We start from the raw sequence: 21503 nt of genomic DNA, 5'->3' as shown, positions 1-21503 counted from the left end.
TATGTAATGAATAAAAATTTGCAACTGGAATATTTCATTCAGAGATATCTAGAATGTGGGATTTTAGTGTTCCCTTTATTTTTTTTAGCAATATATACTATATATACATTTTGAGATTTCCAATCCCCTTTTAAAATCCATGTTCTTTGATCTGTATTTAAATTATTTGCTATTTTGGGGGGAGATTTATCTGTGAAAACTGGATCTGTGAAACTGACTCACTTGCCCTTAGCAACCAATCAGATTCCACCATTCATTTTCCAAAGAGTCTGTGAAGAATGAAAAGTGGAATCTGATTGGTTGCTAAGGGCAACTGAGTCAGTTTCACTTTACACCATTTTTGATAAATCTCCCCCTTCATAACCCTATTACACATGCTGTCCATCTACTTTTGGACCCTGTATATATATAATCATGAAATCCAGCAATGTCTATAGCATATTCCTGTACACAGCTCTGCAGTCATATACACTGTACTCCTGTACACACAGCTCTGCAGTCATATACACTGTGCTCCTGTACACACAGCTCTGCAGTCATATACACTGTGCTCCTGTACACACAGCTCTGCAGTCATATACACTGTACTCCTGTACACACAGCTCTGCAGTCATATACACTGTACTCCTGTACACACAGCTCTGCAGTCATATACACTGTGCTCCTGTACACACAGCTCTGCAGTCATATACACTGTATTCCTGTACACACAGCTCTGCAGTCATATACACTGTGCTCCTGTACACACAGCTCTGCAGACATATACACTGTACTCCTGTACACACAGCTCTGCAGTCATATACACTGTACTCCTGTACACACAGCTCTGCAGTCATATACACTGTATTCCTGTACACACAGCTCTGCAGTCATATACACTGTACTCCTGTACACACAGCTCTGCAGTCATATACACTGTATTCCTGTACACACAGCTCTGCAGTCATATACACTGTACTCCTGTACACACAGCTCTGCAGTCATATACACTGTACTCCTGTACACACAGCTCTGCAGTCATATACACTGTACTCCTGTACACACAGCTCTGCAGTCATATACACTGTATTCCTGTACACACAGCTCTGCAGTCATATACACTGTGCTCCTGTACACACAGCTCTGCAGTCATATACACTGTGCTCCTGTACACACAGCTCTGCAGTCATATACACTGTGCTCCTGTACACACAGCTCTGCAGTCATATACACTGTACTCCTGTACACACAGCTCTGCAGTCATATACACTGTGCTCCTGTACACACAGCTCTGCAGTCATATACACTGTACTCCTGTACACACAGCTCTGCAGTCATATACACTGTACTCCTGTACACACAGCTCTGCAGTCTTATACACTGTGCTCCTGTACACACAGCTCTGCAGTCATATACACTGTACTCCTGTACACACAGCTCTGCAGTCATATACACTGTATTCCTGTACACACAGCTCTGCAGTCATATACACTGTACTCCTGTACACACAGCTCTGCAGTCATATACACTGTGCTCCTGTACACACAGCTCTGCAGTCATATACACTGTGCTCCTGTACACACAGCTCTGCAGTCATATACACTGTATTCCTGTACACACAGCTCTGCAGTCATATACACTGTACTCCTGTACACACAGCTCTGCAGTCATATACACTGTACTCCTGTACACACAGCTCTGCAGTCATATACACTGTATTCCTGTACACACAGCTCTGCAGTCATATACACTGTACTCCTGTACACACAGCTCTGCAGTCATATACACTGTATTCCTGTACACACAGCTCTGCAGTCATATACACTGTACTCCTGTACACACAGCTCTGCAGTCATATACACTGTACTCCTGTACACTCAGCTCTGCAGTCATATACACTGTATTCATGTACACACAGCTCTGCAGTCATATACACTGTGCTCCTGTACACACAGCTCTGCAGTCATATACACTGTGCTCCTGTACACACAGCTCTGCAGTCATATACACTGTATTCCTGTACACACAGCTCTGCAGTCATATACACTGTACTCCTGTACACACAGCTCTGCAGTCATATACACTGTACTCCTGTACACACAGCTCTGCAGTCATATACACTGTATTCCTGTACACACAGCTCTGCAGTCATATACACTGTGCTCCTGTACACACAGCTCTGCAGTCATATACACTGTGCTCCTGTACACACAGCTCTGCAGTCATATACACTTTATTCCTGTACACACAGCTCTGCAGTCATATACACTGTATTCCTGTACACAGCTCTGCAGTCATATACACTGTGCTCCTGTACACACAGCTCTGCAGTCATATACACTGTACTCCTGTACACACAGCTCTGCAGTCATATACACTGTACTCCTGTACACACAGCTCTGCAGTGATATACACTGTATTCCTGTACACACAGCTCTGCAGTCATATACACTGTACTCCTGTACACACAGCTCTGCAGTCATATGCACTGTACTCCTGTACACACAGCTCTGCAGTCATATACACTGTATTCCTGTACACACAGCTCTGCAGTCATATACACTGTATTCCTGTACACAGAGCTCTGCAGTCATATACACTGTGCTCCTGTACACACAGCTCTGCAGTCATATACACTGTATTCCTGTACACACAGCTCTGCAGTCATATACACTGTATTCCTGTACACAGAGCTCTGCAGTCATATACACTGTGCTCCTGTACACACAGCTCTGCAGTCATATACACTGTATTCCTGTACACACAGCTCTGCAGTCATATACACTGTACTCCTGTACACACAGCTCTGCAGTCATATACACTGTACTCCTGTACACACAGCTCTGCAGTCATATACACTGTACAGTCATATACACTGTATTCCTGTATACAGCTCTGCAGTCATATACACTGTACTCCTGTACACACAGCCCTGCAGTCATATACACTGTATTCCTGTACACACAGCTCTGCAGTCATATACACTGTACTCCTGTACACACAGCCCTGCAGTCATATACACTGTACTCCTGTACACACAGCTCTGCAGTCATATACACTGTACTCCTGTACACACAGCTCTGCAGTGATATACACTGTACTCCTGTACACACAGCTCTGCAGTCATATACACTGTGCTCCTGTACACACAGCTCTGCAGTCATATACACTGTACTCCTGTACACACAGCTCTGCAGTCATATACACTGTGCTCCTGTACACACAGCTCAGCAGTCATATACACTGTGCTCCTGTACACACAGCTCTGCAGTCATATACACTGTACTCCTGAACACACAGCTCTGCAGTCATATACACCGTACTCCTGTACACACAGCTCTGCAGTCATATACACCGTACTCCTGTACACACAGCTCTGCAGTCATATACACCGTGCTCCTGTACACACAGCTCTGCAGTCATATACACTATACTCCTGTACACACAGCTCTGCAGTCATATACACTGTACTCCTGTACACACAGCTCTGCAGTCATATACACTGTATTCCTGTACACACAGCTCTGCAGTCATATACACTGTACTCCTGTACACACAGCTCTGCAGTCATATACACTGTATTCCTGTACACACAGCTCTGCAGTCATATACACTGTACTCCTGTTCACACAGCTCTGCAGTCATATACACTGAGCTCCTGTACACACAGCTCTGCAGTCATATACACTGTGCTCCTGTACACACAGCTCTGCAGTCGTATACACTGTACTCCTGTACACACAGCTCTGCAGTCATATACACTGTACTCCTGTTCACACAGCTCTGCAGTCATATACACTGAGCTCCTGTACACACAGCTCTGCAGTCATATACACTGTATTCCTGTACACACAGCTCTGCAGTCATATACACTGTACTCCTGTACACACAGCTCTGCAGACATATACACTGTGCTCCTGTACACACAGCTCTGCAGTCATATACACTGTACTCCTGTACACACAGCTCTGCAGTCATATACACTGTACTCCTGTACACACAGCTCTGCAGTCATATACACTGTACTCCTGTACACACAGCTCTGCAGTCATATACACTGTGCTCCTGTACACACAGCTCAGCAGTCATATACACTGTGCTCCTGTACACACAGCTCTGCAGTCATATACACTGTACTCCTGTACACAAAGCTCTGCAGTCATATACACCGTACTCCTGTACACACAGCTCTGCAGTCATATACACTGTACTCCTGTACACACAGCTCTGCAGTTTTATACACTGTACTCCTGTACACAGCTCTGCAGTCATATACACTGTATTCCTGTACACACAGCTCTGCAGACATATACACTGTATTCCTGTACACACAGCTCTGCTGTCATATACACTGTACTCCTGTACACACAGCTCTGCAGTCATATACACTGTACTCCTGTACACACAGCTCTGCAGTTTTATACACTGTACTCCTGTACACAGCTCTGCAGTCATATACACTGTATTCCTGTACACACAGCTCTGCAGACATATACACTGTATTCCTGTACACACAGCTCTGCAGTCATATACACTGTACTCCTGTACACACAGCTCTGCAGTTTTATACACTGTACTCCTGTACACAGCTCTGCAGTCATATACACTGTACTCCTGTACACAGCTCTGCAGTCATATACGCTGTGCTCCTGTACACACAGCTCTGCAGTCATATACACTGTGCTCCTGTACACACAGCTCTGCAGTCATATACACTGTACTCCTGTACACACAGCTCTGCAGTCATATACACTGTGCTCCTGTACACACAGCTCTGCAGTCATATACACCGTACTCCTGTACACAGAGCTCTGCAGTCATATACACTGTGCTCCTGTACACACAGCTCTGCAGTCATATACACCGTACTCCTGTACACACAGCTCTGCAGTCATATACACTGTGCTCCTGTACACCCAGCTCTGCAGTCATATACACTGTGCTCCTGTACACACAGCTCTGCAGTTATATACACTGTACTCCTGTACACACAGCTCTGCAGTCATATACACTCTACTCCTGTACACACAGCTCTGCAGTCATATACACTGTGCTCCTGTACACACAGCTCTGCAGTCATATACACTGTGCTCCTGTACACACAGCTCTGCAGTCATATACACTGTGCTCCTGTACACACAGCTCAGCAGTCATATACACTGTGCTCCTGTACACACAGCTCTGCAGTCATATACACTGTACTCCTGTACACAAAGCTCTGCAGTCATATACACCGTACTCCTGTACACACAGCTCTGCAGTCATATACACTGTACTCCTGTACACACAGCTCTGCAGTTTTATACACTGTACTCCTGTACACAGCTCTGCAGTCATATACACTGTATTCCTGTACACACAGCTCTGCAGACATATACACTGTATTCCTGTACACACAGCTCTGCTGTCATATACACTGTACTCCTGTACACACAGCTCTGCAGTCATATACACTGTACTCCTGTACACACAGCTCTGCAGTTTTATACACTGTACTCCTGTACACAGCTCTGCAGTCATATACACTGTATTCCTGTACACACAGCTCTGCAGACATATACACTGTATTCCTGTACACACAGCTCTGCAGTCATATACACTGTACTCCTGTACACACAGCTCTGCAGTTTTATACACTGTACTCCTGTACACAGCTCTGCAGTCATATACACTGTACTCCTGTACACAGCTCTGCAGTCATATACGCTGTGCTCCTGTACACACAGCTCTGCAGTCATATACACTGTGCTCCTGTACACACAGCTCTGCAGTCATATACACTGTACTCCTGTACACACAGCTCTGCAGTCATATACACTGTGCTCCTGTACACACAGCTCTGCAGTCATATACACCGTACTCCTGTACACAGAGCTCTGCAGTCATATACACTGTGCTCCTGTACACACAGCTCTGCAGTCATATACACCGTACTCCTGTACACACAGCTCTGCAGTCATATACACTGTGCTCCTGTACACCCAGCTCTGCAGTCATATACACTGTGCTCCTGTACACACAGCTCTGCAGTTATATACACTGTACTCCTGTACACACAGCTCTGCAGTCATATACACTCTACTCCTGTACACACAGCTCTGCAGTCATATACACTGTGCTCCTGTACACACAGCTCTGCAGTCATATACACTGTACTCCTGTACACACAGCTCTGCAGTCATATACACTGTATTCCTGTACACACAGCTCTGCAGTCATATACACTGTGCTCCTGTACACACAGCTCTGCAGTCATATACACCGTACTCCTGTACACAGAGCTCTGCAGTCATATACACTGTGCTCCTGTACACACAGCTCTGCAGTCATATACACCGTACTCCTGTACACACAGCTCTGCAGTCATATACACTGTGCTCCTGTACACCCAGCTCTGCAGTCATATACACTGTGCTCCTGTACACACAGCTCTGCAGTTATATACACTGTACTCCTGTACACACAGCTCTGCAGTCATATACACTCTACTCCTGTACACACAGCTCTGCAGTCATATACACTGTGCTCCTGTACACACAGCTCTGCAGTCATATACACTGTACTCCTGTACACACAGCTCTGCAGTCATATACACCGTACTCCTGTACACAGAGCTCTGCAGTCATATACACTGTGCTCCTGTACACACAGCTCTGCAGTCATATACACTGTACTCCTGTACACACAGCTCTGCAGTCATATACACTGTGCTCCTGTACACACAGCTCTGCAGTCATATACACCGTACTCCTGTACACACAGCTCTGCAGTCATATACACTGTGCTCCTGTACACCCAGCTCTGCAGTCATATACACTGTGCTCCTGTACACACAGCTCTGCAGTCATATACACTGTGCTCCTGTACACACAGCTCTGCAGTCATATACACTGTACTCCTGTACACACAGCTCTGCAGACATATACACTGTATTCCTGTACACACAGCTCTGCAGTCATATACACTGTACTCCTGTACACACAGCTCTGCAGTCATATACACTGTGCTCCTGTACACACAGCTCTGCAGACAGTTTCTAGACAATACAATGGATTCCAACCTCTCAAAAACCCTGTCTTCTATTAACCTGTATTGTCTTTTCCTATTGTCTTGCTTTCTGTCAGTACAGTGGATATTAATCTCTCTCTGCCTTTCATGTAATACTATTTACCCAACCAACAAGTACAGCAATCCCTGCACCCAGAACAGCCAGGATTCTCCCCACTCCCATCTGTCCATCTACCTTCACATCCCTCTGATATCTAGATTACTAGCTAGCTGATATCTATGTATCAATTTATGGCTCACATTTATTTATTTATCCATTTTTTTCTCAATCTAGAGAGCGATCTGTCTTTCTATGTTTCTTTTCTTCAGTTTTTCTACATACATAGAACATATGGTTCTTTCCCTTTTCTGCCATGTTGTCATGTATTTTTGTATCTTTCTACATTTTCTATCCTCTACCAATGTATTTATTCGCCTTTATATCTATCAACTATTGTCAATCCAACGTCCATTCATTATCGCCTATGTATGTTTGTGTGTGTGTGTTTGTGTTTATGCGTATATACAGTGTGTATATATATATATATATATATATATATATACTAGCTGTACTACCCGGCTTCGCCCGGGTTAATGACTGCTGTTAGCAAAATAGAATGTGTTAACAAAAATTTATTCTGCACACAAAAACCACAAAACAAATAGATAGAAATGTAATTATTAAAAGGCAAAAACTAAGCAAATAGAAGCATTTCACAACATATATTAGCTTTGTTATACTGAGAATGTCTTTGTTGCCTATATTAACCAATCAGAGCTCAGGTTAATTAACTGTAGCAAAATAGAAGCTGAGCTGTGATTGGTTGCTATTGGCAGCCTGATAAATCCCCAGCCAACAGGAAGCCCTCCCCCCTGGCAGTATATATTAGCTCACACATACACATAATAGACAGGTCATGTGACTGACAGCTGCCGTATTTCCTATATGGTACATTTGTTGCTCTTGTAGTTTGCTTATTAATCAGATTTTTATTTTTGAAGGACAATACCAGACTTGTGTGTGTTTTAGGGCGAGTTTTATGTGTCAAGTTGTGTGTGTTGAGTTGCGTGTGGCGACATGCATGTAGCGACTTTTGTGAGATGAGTTTTGTGTGGCGACATGCGTGTAGCAACATTTTGTGTGTTGAGTTGCATGTGACAGGTTAGTGTAGCAAGTTGTGTGCAGCAAGATTTGTGCATGGCGAGTTTTGCGCGTGGCGAGTTTTATGTGTGGTGCATTTTGAGTATGTGCAAGTTTTGTGTGAGGCAACTTTTGCATGTGGTGCAACTTTTGTACATGTGGCAATTTTTCTGTGTGTGCAAGTTTTGCATGAGGTGAGTTTTCCATGAGGTGAGTTTTGCACGTGTGGCGAGTTTTGCGTGAGCCTAGTTTTGCATATGGCGAGTTTTGCATGTAGCGAGTTTTGAGTGGTGACTTTTGTGTTTCGACTTTTATGTGGCGAGGTTGGTGTGTGTGTGTGGTGAAATGTGTGCTGAGGGTGGTATATGTGTTCAAGCACGTGGTAGTGTGTGGCGCATTTTGTGTTTGTGTTCATATCCCCGTGTGTGGTGAGTATCCCATGTCGGGGCCCCACCTTAGCAACTGTACGGTATATACTCTTTGTCGCCATCGCTCTCATTCTTTAAGTCCTCATTGTTCACATCTGGCAGCTGTCAATTTTCCTCCAACACTTTTCCCTTCACTTTTTCCCCATTATGTAGATAGGAGCAAAATTGTTTGGTGAATTGGAACGCGCGGGGTTAAAATTTCACCTCACAACATAGCCTATGACGCTCTCGGGGTCCAGACGTGTGACTGTGCAAAATTTTGTGGCTGTAGCTGCGACGGTACAGATGCCAATCCCGGACATACACACATACATACATACACACATTCAGCTTTATATATTAGATATACCTGTATGTAATCTCCTGTATATAGTATATACCTGTGTGTCATCTCACCTATATATAGTATATATCTGTGTGTCATCTCCTGTATATAGTATATACCTGTATGTCATCTCCTCCTATACATAGCATATACCTGTGTCATCTCCTCCTGTATATACTATATACCTGTAGGTAATCTGCTCCTGTATATAGTATATACCTGTGTGTCATCTCCTCCTGTATATAGTATATACCTGTATGTCATCTCCTCCTGTATGTAGTATGTACCTGTATGTCATCTCCTCCTCTATATAGTATATACCTGTGTGTCATCTCTCCTGTATATAGTATATATCTGTGTGTCATCTCCTCCTGTATATAGTATATACCTGTGTGTCATCTCCCCTGTAAATAGTATATACCTGTGTGTCATCTCCTGTATATAGTATATAGCTGTATGCCATCTCCTCCTGTATTAGCCCTCGTTCACACGTTATTTGCTCAGTATTTTTACCTCAGTATTTGTAAGCTAAAATGGCAGCCTGATAAATCCCCAGCCAACAGTAAGCCCACCCCCTGGCAGTATATATTAGCTCACACATACACATAATAGACTGGTCATGTGACTGACAGCTGCCGGATTCCTATATGGTACATTTGTTGCTCTTGTAGTTTGTCTGCTTATTAATCAGATTTTTATTTTTGAAGGATACCAGACTTGTGTGTGTTTTAGGGCGAGTTTCGTGTGTCAAGTTGTGTGTGTTGAGTTGCGTGTGGCGACATGCATGTAGGGACTTTTGTGAGATGAGTTTTGTGTGGCGACATGCGTGTAGCAACTTTTTGTGTGTCGAGTTGCATGTGACAGGTTAGTGTAGCAAGTTGTGTGCAGCAAGTTTTGCGCATGGTGAGTTTTGCGCGTGGCGAGTTTTATGTGTGGTGCCTTTTGAGTATGTGCAAGTTTTGTGTGAGGCAACTTTTGCATGTGTTGCAACTTTTGTGCATGTGGCAATTTTTCTGCGTGTGGCAATTTTTCTGCGTGTGCAAGTTTTGCGTGTGGCGAGTTTTGCACGTGTGGCGAGTTTTGCATGTGGAGAGTTTTGCGCGTGGCGAGTTTTGAGCGGCGACTTTTGTGTTTCTACTTTTATGTGGCGAGGTTGGTGTATGTGTGGTGAAATGTGTGCTGAGGGTGGTATATGTGTTCGAGCACGTGGTAGTGTGTGGCGCATTTTGTGTGTGTGTTCATATCCCCGTGGTGGTGTGATTATCCCATGTTGGGGCCCCACCTTAGCAACTGTACAGTATATACTCTTTGGTGCCATCGCTGTCATTCTTTAAGTCCCCCTTGTTCACATCTGGCAGCTGTTAATTTGCCTCCAACACTTTTCCTTTCATTTTTTCCCCATTATGTAGATAGGGGCAAAATTGTTTGGTGACTTGGAAAGCGCGGGGTTAAAATTTCACCTCACAATATAGCTTTGACGCTCTCAGGGTCCAGACGTGTGACTGTGCAAAATTTTGTGCCTGTAGCTGCGACGCCTCCAACACTTTTCCTTTCATTTTTTCCCCATTATGTAGATAGGGGCAAAATTGTTTGGTGAATTGGAAAGCGCGGGGTTAAAATTTCACCTCACAACATAGCCTATGACGCTCTCGGGGTCCAGACGTGTGACTGTGCAAAATTTTGTGGCTGTAGCTGCTACGGTTCAGATGCCAATCCCGGACATACATACATACATACATACATACACACACACACACATTCAGCTTTATATATTAGATATATATATGGTGTGTGTGTAATGTATATAATTTTGTGCATCTAAATATATATATTTTTATATAAATATACAATTATAACATATAAATTTACATATTCACATTTATAAATCTGCATACATTGCATGTGTTTGTATGTGTATATATAGAGATAGATAGATATGTAAAACTTTATGTTCAGATACATATATATGTATTTGAACATAAATTTGCGTATTCACGTGTGTGTATGTGTATATACATATATATGTATATATACATTATTTTTTATTAGATAAATACTAGATTGATAATAGATGATACATGCAATCTATTATCAAATACTCTCTCTCTCTATATATATATACTGTATATATATACACACATACATATTTCAATTGGCTCACACACAATATATATTTAATGTGTGTGTGTGAGTCAATTGACATAGGTATGTATGTGTGTGTATATATTTTATACATATATACAGTATATATATATATATATATATATATATATATATTGCTATCATGTATTTTTTAATCACGCTGTATTTTCTATCATTTACCATATATATAGATATAGATGGAGAGATATAAGAGATATATAATATATATATATATATATATATAAGATAGATATAGATTAGATAGATAAGAGATGGATATGTGTATATCTGTGTAATATACACTTTTTCCTATTGATACTGTATTTATGAGAGTATGGATTACAGACATGAGTGAATAGATAGATGATGGAGAATACAGGATGATGCACTCTTGGAGTTTTTTCCAATCTTCCTTTATTTGTTGTGCTCTTCCCCAGGTCATTTATATTTCTTCTGCTATAACCATCCCCGGTGCCCCCTGATAGAGAGCTGACCTCCTCCCATACCGGAGTCACTTTGTAACAAATAATAATAATAATAATAATAATAATTGCCCCCAGATACATATTAGATGATAGATTACAGATCTATGAATGGATACCACCATCCACCCCCCCATCCAGAATGCTGGTGCCCTCCTCCCAGGCCTGAGCCCCCCCAGTTTTGGGCAGCCCTAGCCTCCAGGGCTGAATGCTGTGCACCTGACAGGTCACATATATATATATATACTCATCCCTGGTGCAGCCATTACTGGTATGATTGTGGGCTCATTTCCTGCACTGGCAGATGACACCCAGAGCCCATCATGTGGGAGCTGTCACCCATCACCACATGATGAACTCCCAGAAATCTGCAGTATTTACCAGTGACTAATAAAGAGGTGATCATCATCATCATCATCTCCCCTGTGTGATGGTGCAGGACTGCATGGCCTGGCCAGGGGTAATGGCTTTCTAATAGCCGGGCTCATCCAGGCGGTAATAGAGTGCTAGGACATTAACCCCAGCAATCTCTGGAGGAAATCCCAGGGCTGTGAGCTCCTGGCCGGCGCTGCTGCCTGTCTGTGCAGATACATAGTTCTGCTTAGATACATATTTGAGTTTCCAGTGCTGGAAGCTTTGGACTTTGGCTGCTGTTTTGCACAGGACTGAAGCCTGGCGCCTGCTGATGGGGAGACAGATATTGTAATCCCACGTGATGGTGAGAAGCCAGTCACCACAAGTGCAGAGAGAGTGCAGGAGACAGGCAAAAAAAAAGGGCAAGGCTTGGAGCCAGTCCTCCCCCACCGTGTGTGCAGTGTGGGAGCCAGGAGCCATTGCTGCTGCTGCAGCTGCTGCACTGGGAGCCCCGGGAGAGCCTGTGCCACCTCTGGAGCAGCCTCGGAAGGTCGGTCACTTGGGGTTCACACTATTGACACGTACAGGTGGGGGTGTCCGGTGGAAAAGGGGTTAAAAAAGTTTGCACATAAAAAGTTAGCAGAAAAAAATAGCAGAAGGGGTTAAAAAGTGGCAGAGGAGAAGGGTGATTGGTAATTTGTACAAGTTATTTAGGGGGGTACAATGGCAAAAAGTTTGCAAAAGTGAAACAAAAGTTTTGTAGGATGGGGCATATTGGGTGCAGGGTGACACCAGCTCCAAATAACATGGATTTCTCTCCTACACAGGAGTTCGTAACGATGTCAGTGGGCAGAGTACAGGGACCCCCAGCATCACAGGCAGGCAGGATGGGGGGTGGTGTAGTGTAATACATGGCCACCTCTGCCCCTCTACTATCTGCTGTTATCTGTCACACACAGAGGAGGGGGCCCAGGTAACAGCAAAGTGTCAGCCTGAATAATCGCAGATAACAACTCCTATCATGGCCCCTCACTGTCACCTCGGCCAAGTGGAGGTTAATAGTCACCACTGTCCTCTCCAAAACAAGACAATTCACCAGCATGGACCTCTGTGTCAATAACCAGAGAGAGGGAGGTGGAGGGAATCATCTGAAAATTACTATCATTTATAACACACTTATTATTATTATTATCATTATTTAGCATTATTATTTAGTATTATAATATTTATTATTATTTTTATTTATTACTATTATTATTTTTATTATTATTTATTATTATTGTTTTATTATTACTATTATTGTTCATTACTATTATTTTTATTATTATTTATTATTATTTTTTTACTATTATATTTAATTGCATCATGCGTGTAATAAATTAGCAAGCCATACCTTATTTGCCCATTAGCTAGTATTCATTCATTAATATAGTCTTGCATTAATGAATACCAATCAACTAGCATCTATTGATGAATACTAACACATACCCCTCTGTCTAGTTATGTATTAATCATACTCTATTTTATTACTAACATTTCTTTTACATATATATACAAGAAAAGAAAGAAATACATACATAGAGTATGATAATACATACATGAAGAGATACCCAAGCATCATGAAAAATAATGATACTGAAATGTAGAAAATACCATTTAATAATAGTTCAGTTTCTATTTATGTTTCCTAATTATTTTGGGAAATGTTTATAATTTATTATAAAAATTGTATTAGAAAATACCTGCACTGCCCTCCGATATTTCTACTGGTAATATTACAATAAGTAAAAGAAAAAAAAATTGCTTTATATATATTTACTATTTTCGGAGCTTAAAACACAATTGACGGGAATCCCTGATGTAGGCAGAAGATATAGGAGAATAAAAACTACACAAATATAAAAGGATCCTGAGAGGAGATGATGGGAGTGATTGTACTGAACTCCGAACAAGTCTTGTGTTTTGGCTTCTGTTTCTTCTCATTGTAAAGACATCATCAATCTGCTCCATCACCGCTGCCACCAATCATCCCATTCACTTCTGTCAGTCCTTAATTGTCTGCAACAACCCTATAACTACCACCCATTACATGTAGATTTATACTTTGTATTTTAAAAATAAATAAAAATTATGTGTATATATATATATATATATATATATATATATATATATATATATATATATATATATATATGCACACCTATATATAATATATATTATATTACACACACATACATACATATATACATACATACATATACATATATACATACACACACATACACACACACACATATATATATATTTATTCATTTGTCTAATATTGGTGATATTATTTTTATATTTCTAAATTCGTACACATTAATAATAAAAATATAATTGCTGTTTTCTGATTTTATTACTAGTCCTGATGTAAACTTTTACTATTAACAGAAAACTCTTACACACTTTGAATTAATCAAAATGCATTTTGCCATATACTGAACTCAGCATTACTTTATTGTAATACAACTAAAATTACTTTTTTTTTTTATTTATGTTTTTCCTTCAAAATACCTTTTACAAGGGGAGTAATAATAATAATAATACCACTCTGAAAGGAATTTTAAAGGATTAAAATAAAGACAAAATATTATTATCATTATTGGCATAATTATTAGATTCCTTTAAAATTCCTTTTAGATTGTTATTAATATTACAACCATTGTGAAACCAATTCTAAAGGAATAAAATAAATAATATTATTAATAATGCTATCATTAATAATATTTAGCATTTAGTTTAATCCTTTAAAATTTCTTTCAGAGTGGTTTTAATGTTGCTACCATTGTAAAAGGAATTTTAAATTAATAAGCTAAATAATAACAATGGTACCGATGATAATAATAATGTAATTTATCTTATTCCTTTACCATTTATTTTGAGAGTGGTATTATTAATAATAAAAATAATAATATTACCACTATGAAAGGAATTTAAAAGGAGTAAAATAACATAATTATATTTTAGTATAACCAGAAATTCCTCAGTAGTAGCAATATATTAATTACTATGAAAATGTGAATATCATTTGTTACAAGTATTCTGTTATGTAATATTCATATATTAATATAGTTATTAGTGATATTTATTGAAGAGTAGTAATATATTTGTAACTATTAAGTTTAGTTATGTCATACATTTATTATTTATGCTATAATGTATAATGTTAGAATATTATTATTCTTTAGGATTATTGATTTTTAGTTGCATTAATATAATAATATTAACAAAGCAACAGTGCTATAATAATGGTTATTTGTTATAGCGCTGTTGCGTTGTTATTATTATTATTATCATCATTATATTGCTGCATTACTATTATTTTTATTATTATTTGTATTATTATTATTATATCACGGTTTATTATTATTATTATTATTATTATTATTATTATTATTATTATATCACTGCAGTATTACTATTATTATATTGTATTATTATAATATTTTAGTATTATAAAGCTGTTGCATTACTATTATTATATTTTATTATTATTTTTTATTGTTATTATTATATTGTGGTTTATTATTATGTATCATTATTATTATGATATAGCTGTTGCATTACTATTATTATATTGTGTTATTATTATATGTCTGTATTATTATGTTGTATTATTATTTCATATCTGTTGCATTACTATTATTATTATATTGTAGCATTATTATATTTCTGTAGTATTATATTGTATTATTATTAATATAATAATAAATAATAACACAATATAATAATAGTATTATTATTATTCCATCGCTGTTGCATTACTATTTATTATATTATTATTATTCTTCCTATTATTCTGTTCCTCCTATTGTAACCCTTTGCTGTCCTGCACATGTTGTTGCCCTGGCTGGGGTCTTTTCTCTGCACGTTGGTGCTAATTGCCCCCCACCATGGCAGCCCTGTGTGTGTTTACTCATTAGTTAATGGGATTGTATTTGGGGTCTGATGTGATTAGTTGTGTGTTGGTGTTGGGGGTGGTCCTGGAGCCCCCGCCGTGGTGTCTGTCACCTGCAGAGCCCCCGCCCTGCTGACTGCTGTCTCCTCTCTGCAGGTGTCCGGTATAAATCCCCGGCCGGGGGAGGCTCTGCTCACTGTCACCCGGAGGATGGAGGCGCTGCCGGGAGGTGACCTCCTGCGCTGCTGCTGATCGCTGCTGATCGCTGGGCCAGGTGGAACCTCAGGAACCGCAGGAACCTCAGGAACCGCAGGACCCTCCAAGAACCTCAGGAACCGCAGGGACACATTGGAGACGGGAGGTCGGCGCGGTCGGGGAGGATGTACCAGAGCCTGGCCATGCCTGCTAACCACGGCCCCCCGGCCTATGAGGGGGCTGGGGGCTTCATGCACAGCACTGCCGCCACCTCCCCGGTGTACGTGCCCAGCAGCAGGGTGTCCTCCATGATCCCCAGCCTCCCGTACCTGCAGTCCGGGGGCCACACTCAGCAGGGGAGCCCGGGGCACAACATGTGGGCGCAGGCGGAGAGCTACCCCCCCAGCGCCCCGCACCAGCCCGTGTCCCCCCGCTTCGCCTTCTCCTCCAGCCCCCCCATCAGCGCAGCCTCCTCCAGAGAGGTCTCCTACAGCGGCCCCCTGGCCATCACCACCAACGGCAGGGAGCAGTATGGCCGGGGGCTGGGGGCCGCCTACTCCAGCCCCTACCCGGCCTATGTCGCCCAGGACATGGGCTCTGCTTGGACTACTGCTCCGTTCGACAGCTCCATGCTGCACAACCTGCAGAACAGAGGGGGACCCGGGACCCCCAGACACCCCAACATAGGTAAGACCCCACTCTCCTTACACCGTGTGTATGGCTCAGCCCCAAATAGTAATGTATCCAATACTTAGAATTAAATACCTAATATCTATCATTTATCTATAGAGCTCTCTCCCATCTACAAACTAATATAGATCTCATCTGTAATTAATATCTGGATTTTATCATGTCTATCATTTGTCTGCCATCTAATATCCTAATGTTAAATTACATTTTATCTATGCACTATTCATGTTATAGCCTGCCTATAGATGATATCAATTTACTGAATCTATCACCTCTGTTCACGTAATATCTATCTATTATTTATCTTCTATCTATTATTTATTTATTATCTATCTATCTATTATCTATTTATCATCTATCTATCTATCTATCTATCTATCTATCTATCTATTTTCTATTATTTATTATCTATCTATTATATATCTATTATTTATTTATGATCTATCTATCTATTATATATCTATTATTTATCCATCTATTATCTATATGTATCTATAAAGAGGATCGTACAGACTACAGACAAGTAGTTTATGTATCTTTAATATCCATCTTGTAACATGTCATGCAACAAATTCTATTTATTTTACTAATATATCTTATTTTAGATTATAACTTTAGAATAAATTAATCTGTAATATGAGAGAGAATATATACCGTACATTATAACACACTCACTATATGTATATGAATAATGATGTGTGTATTATACACCATACAAACATGTATCTTTCTACATAGATCCATGTTAATAGAATGTATCTGAAACAGATGAAATATTCTCATTTACGTTTTGCAGATAAGGAATTTGTTGTTGAGCAAAACCCTAAACTTTGTTATGTACCGACTTAGCAATTTTACATTTTTTAGGCATTCTATACATAAATGACATAGAAGAATTATTGGCATATTGGATATTTTAAGAAGCTAAAGTGGCTGTAATACAGATACAGATTATACAGGAGGCCTGTGATAATGTTCTGGTATTTTTGCATTTGACATTTTCCTATTCAATATATTCTATAGAAATTCTCTCTATTTATCTCTCTCTCCGCACAATGTATATGTATGTTGTATAAATCACAGGCTGGCCTCTGTACACTGGTTCTGTGCATGAGCTGAGTTTGTACAAAGATCTAAGTGAAAGTTTATCCCCCTTTATGTAAATAATGTAATACATGATGTAAGACATGAAAAAGCCCCAGCAGCTCCATTGTTGGCAAGAGAGTTACAGACATATAACAATCTGACTGGGAGCTGGAAATATTTATTATCTCTATCAAATATGGCTTATCTATTATCTACCTATCATCTATTATATATCTATCTATTATCTATCTACTTATCTATCTATCCTTTATATTATCATCTATTATATATATATCTATTTATCATCTATTATATATCTATCGCTCATCACTAATATCTATCTATTATCTATGTATTATCTATCCAATATCTATCTATTATCTATCTATCTATCTATCTATCTATCTATCTATCTATCTATCTATTATCTATCCAATATCTATCATCTATCTATTATATATCTATCTATTTATTATCTATTTATCTATCATCTATTATATATCTATCATCTATTATCTATCTATTATCTATCTATCTATCTATCTATCTATTATCTATCCAATATCTATCATCTATCTATTATATATCTATCTATTTATTATCTATTTATCTATCATCTATTATATATCTATCATCTATTATCTATCTATTATCTATCTATCTATCTATCTATCTATCTATCTATCTATTATCTATCCAATATCTATCATCTATTATCTATCTATTTATTATCTATTTATCTCATCTATCTATTATCTATCAATCATCTATTATCTATCTATTTATTATCTATCTATTATCTATGCAATATCTATCATCTATCTATTGTCATCTATCTATCTATTTATCTATTATCTATTATCTATCCAATATCTATCATCTATCTATCTATTATATATCTATCTATGTATTATCTATTTATCTATCATCTATTATATATCTATCATCTATTATCTATCTATTATCTATCTATCTATCTATCTATCTATCTATCTATCTATCTATCCAATATCTATCATCTATTATCTATCTATTTATTATCTATTTATCTCATCTATCTATTATCTATCAATCATCTATTATCTATCTATTTATTATCTATCTATTATCTATGCAATATCTATCATCTATCTATTGTCATCTATCTATCTATTTATTATCTATTTATCTATTATCTATTATCTATCCAATATCTATCATCTATCTATCTATTATATATCTATCTATTTATTATCTATTTATCTATCATCTATTATATATCTATCATCTAGTATCTATCTATCTATTTATCTATCTATCCTTTTATATTATCTATCCATCCATCCATGTATGTATCTATTATCTCTATATCTGACTCAAATCTAAAAATAATAATAATTTATTACTTTCTTAAAGGGGGTGTCTGGTTTAAAAGAAAATGATTTTTTTATTAAGTCTATTAGGGAATTCTTAATTAGTACTGGGGTATTTCTTAATGTGGAGTCTTAATAGATACATCTCTTGGGGCTCGTTCACATAGCACAGACTTATTCCCTGTTATATTAGCTCCATTTCTCCCAGATACAGTGCTGTGCTTACCTTTCTCCATGTGAAATTTGACGACAAAATAATCCTTTTTATTGTGTTTGGACTTTTATAAATACTCACCGTAAATTCTACATATTCCATGGAAAGCAGACGTACCACTATTGGGGCTTCATGTCTGATTTATTTATTGTATAAGGGTTTTTGGCTCGATCTCGAGCAATGGCAACTTAATGGATGAGCGATCTGTAGGACGATGGATCTTGTGCAAGTCTAGATGGGTCCTCCAGAGTCACTGCCTCTGCATTCATTTTCTGAGCTTGGTGTAATGCTTCATTTCCCCTGTGGGGGCGCTGCAGTTAAATTGAACACTTACTTCCTGCATAGGGAAGACTATAGAGGATCCCAGATCTTAGAGGAATTTTTTATTTTTTAAGGTTCGGCTTGTAATTATTGGCTCATCTTGAAGAGACCTGCAAAGTGAGGAAGGGTCTCTCTCTGTTGGCAGAGATTTACAACTGTTACAACCTTTTTTGACCATAGCTCTAGTCAGAGGAGGGTCTCCAGATCCCTAATCTCAGGATCATTGGGGGTCCCGGCGGAGGATAGGCGTTGACTTGCATTTTTGGAGCAATCCCTTTAATAAGTTTCTACTTATGGAATAAAAATATTCTCACCATTTAGAGAGGATCTGACAGCTACAACAGCGCCACCTATCTGCCATTACCTGTTACTGCAGCCTATTCCGGTATAAAATAACCACAAGGACAATAATAATAATAATAATAATAACTATAAAGCTCTTTATTAACACAAATCCACAACACCTTATACAATGCTGCAAATAATCAAATAAGATCAATCTGCCACAACTGGCCATTGGTTTATAGGTCCCCCAATCAGGAAAACCCATAGTTACCACTTGTATCTATAAAGTTTGCGTTCTTTATTAATCCTGTTCAGGTTACTATTGTAGCAGTCACAAAAAAATACACAAAAATGTTCATATTCAAAGTCTCCATGCACTTCTATGGGTGCCCTATTACTGCGCCTTAGGAAATGAAGCCGTAATGCAGTGACGGGCGCACGGCCTCATCGATTTTTACTAGGACGGACTTTTGCGGATTTCGCTGTTCCTGTTTTTTTAAGCCGATTTCCCCTTTTACGTTAGATTATTAACTCCCCATATTTATTTTCCCATCATTTACACCCATATTGCAGATAAATGAACAGGATGTGTACGAAGGAGTTCCCATTATCGTCTTATCTTCCTTAAGCTTTTTAGGATTTCATTGCTGGGTCAAATGTACTTTTTTTCTTCTTGGATTTAATATATTTTTTTATATTTTACATATTATATTTATATAAAATCCTGGAAGTTTTAAAATCAGTAAAAAAAAAAAATAAAATATAAAATCTCAGAAATATATATATATATATATATATATATATATATATATATATATATATATATATATATATATATATATATATATTTATATATTTATATTTATTTATTTTTTAATTTTTTTTAGTTCGGGTCTAAAAATTTTATCATTTTTTTTCTAAAAACAAACAGGTTTTTAAAATCACAGTATTCAAAATAAAAATATGAAAAGTTTCAGAAAAGATAAAAATAATCATAAAATCCAAGAAATTTTTTTTTTTTTAACTGCATGGCTGCACAATCCCAGGGGAAAAAAAAACTAAAGTAAAAAAAAAAATGTATGTTTAGTAAAAAAAAAAATTATACATGTATATACAGGTGTGTGTGTGTATATATATATATATATATACAATTTATTTCATTTTATTTTTTAGGAAACTTTCTACGTTGAATACTAAGATTTAGTATTTTTTTTTCTACACTTTTTGTCTGGAATTTTAAAAGCCTGATTTATTTATTTATTTTTTACACAAAAGGATACCATTTTAAAACATTATAACCATTTAATATTTTTTACATGCATATTGTAATCTGGTATTTTTTATATATTAATTTCTGAGATTTTATATTTTAGATATATTTTTTTACTGATTTTAAAACCTCCGTAATAAAAAACTAAAATAATAATATATCCTAAAAAATAAATACATTTTCTTTTCTTGCGGCTATTTGATTTTAACCATTCATGTGACTCTTGTTGGTCTTTTGCTAACGGATGCGCTA

The 21503-nt window shown here is 38.2% G+C and overlaps 1 protein-coding gene across 3 annotated transcripts in view; it reads left to right on the top strand.

Annotated features, from left to right (window-relative positions):
• GATA4 (GATA binding protein 4) overlaps nt 1–21503 on the top strand; it is a 122961-nt gene that overhangs the window by 63067 nt on the left and 38391 nt on the right. For 2 of the 3 annotated variants that reach the window (XM_077291705.1, XM_077291704.1), the window contains exon 2: nt 15995–16720. In XM_077291705.1, coding sequence (XP_077147820.1) covers nt 16219–16720 — 502 coding nt within the window. In that variant the 5' untranslated portion in view covers nt 15995–16218. Of the gene's footprint in view, nt 1–12326; nt 12449–15994; nt 16721–21503 lie in introns of those variants that run through there. The other variant, XM_077291703.1, reaches the window with a different exon arrangement.

Source organism: Ranitomeya variabilis, chromosome 2, assembly GCF_051348905.1.
Source record: "Ranitomeya variabilis isolate aRanVar5 chromosome 2, aRanVar5.hap1, whole genome shotgun sequence".
Taxonomy (NCBI): Eukaryota; Metazoa; Chordata; class Amphibia; order Anura; family Dendrobatidae; genus Ranitomeya; species Ranitomeya variabilis.
Note: the sequence above shows the minus strand (reverse complement) of the source record. Positions and strands in the feature narration are given on the sequence as shown.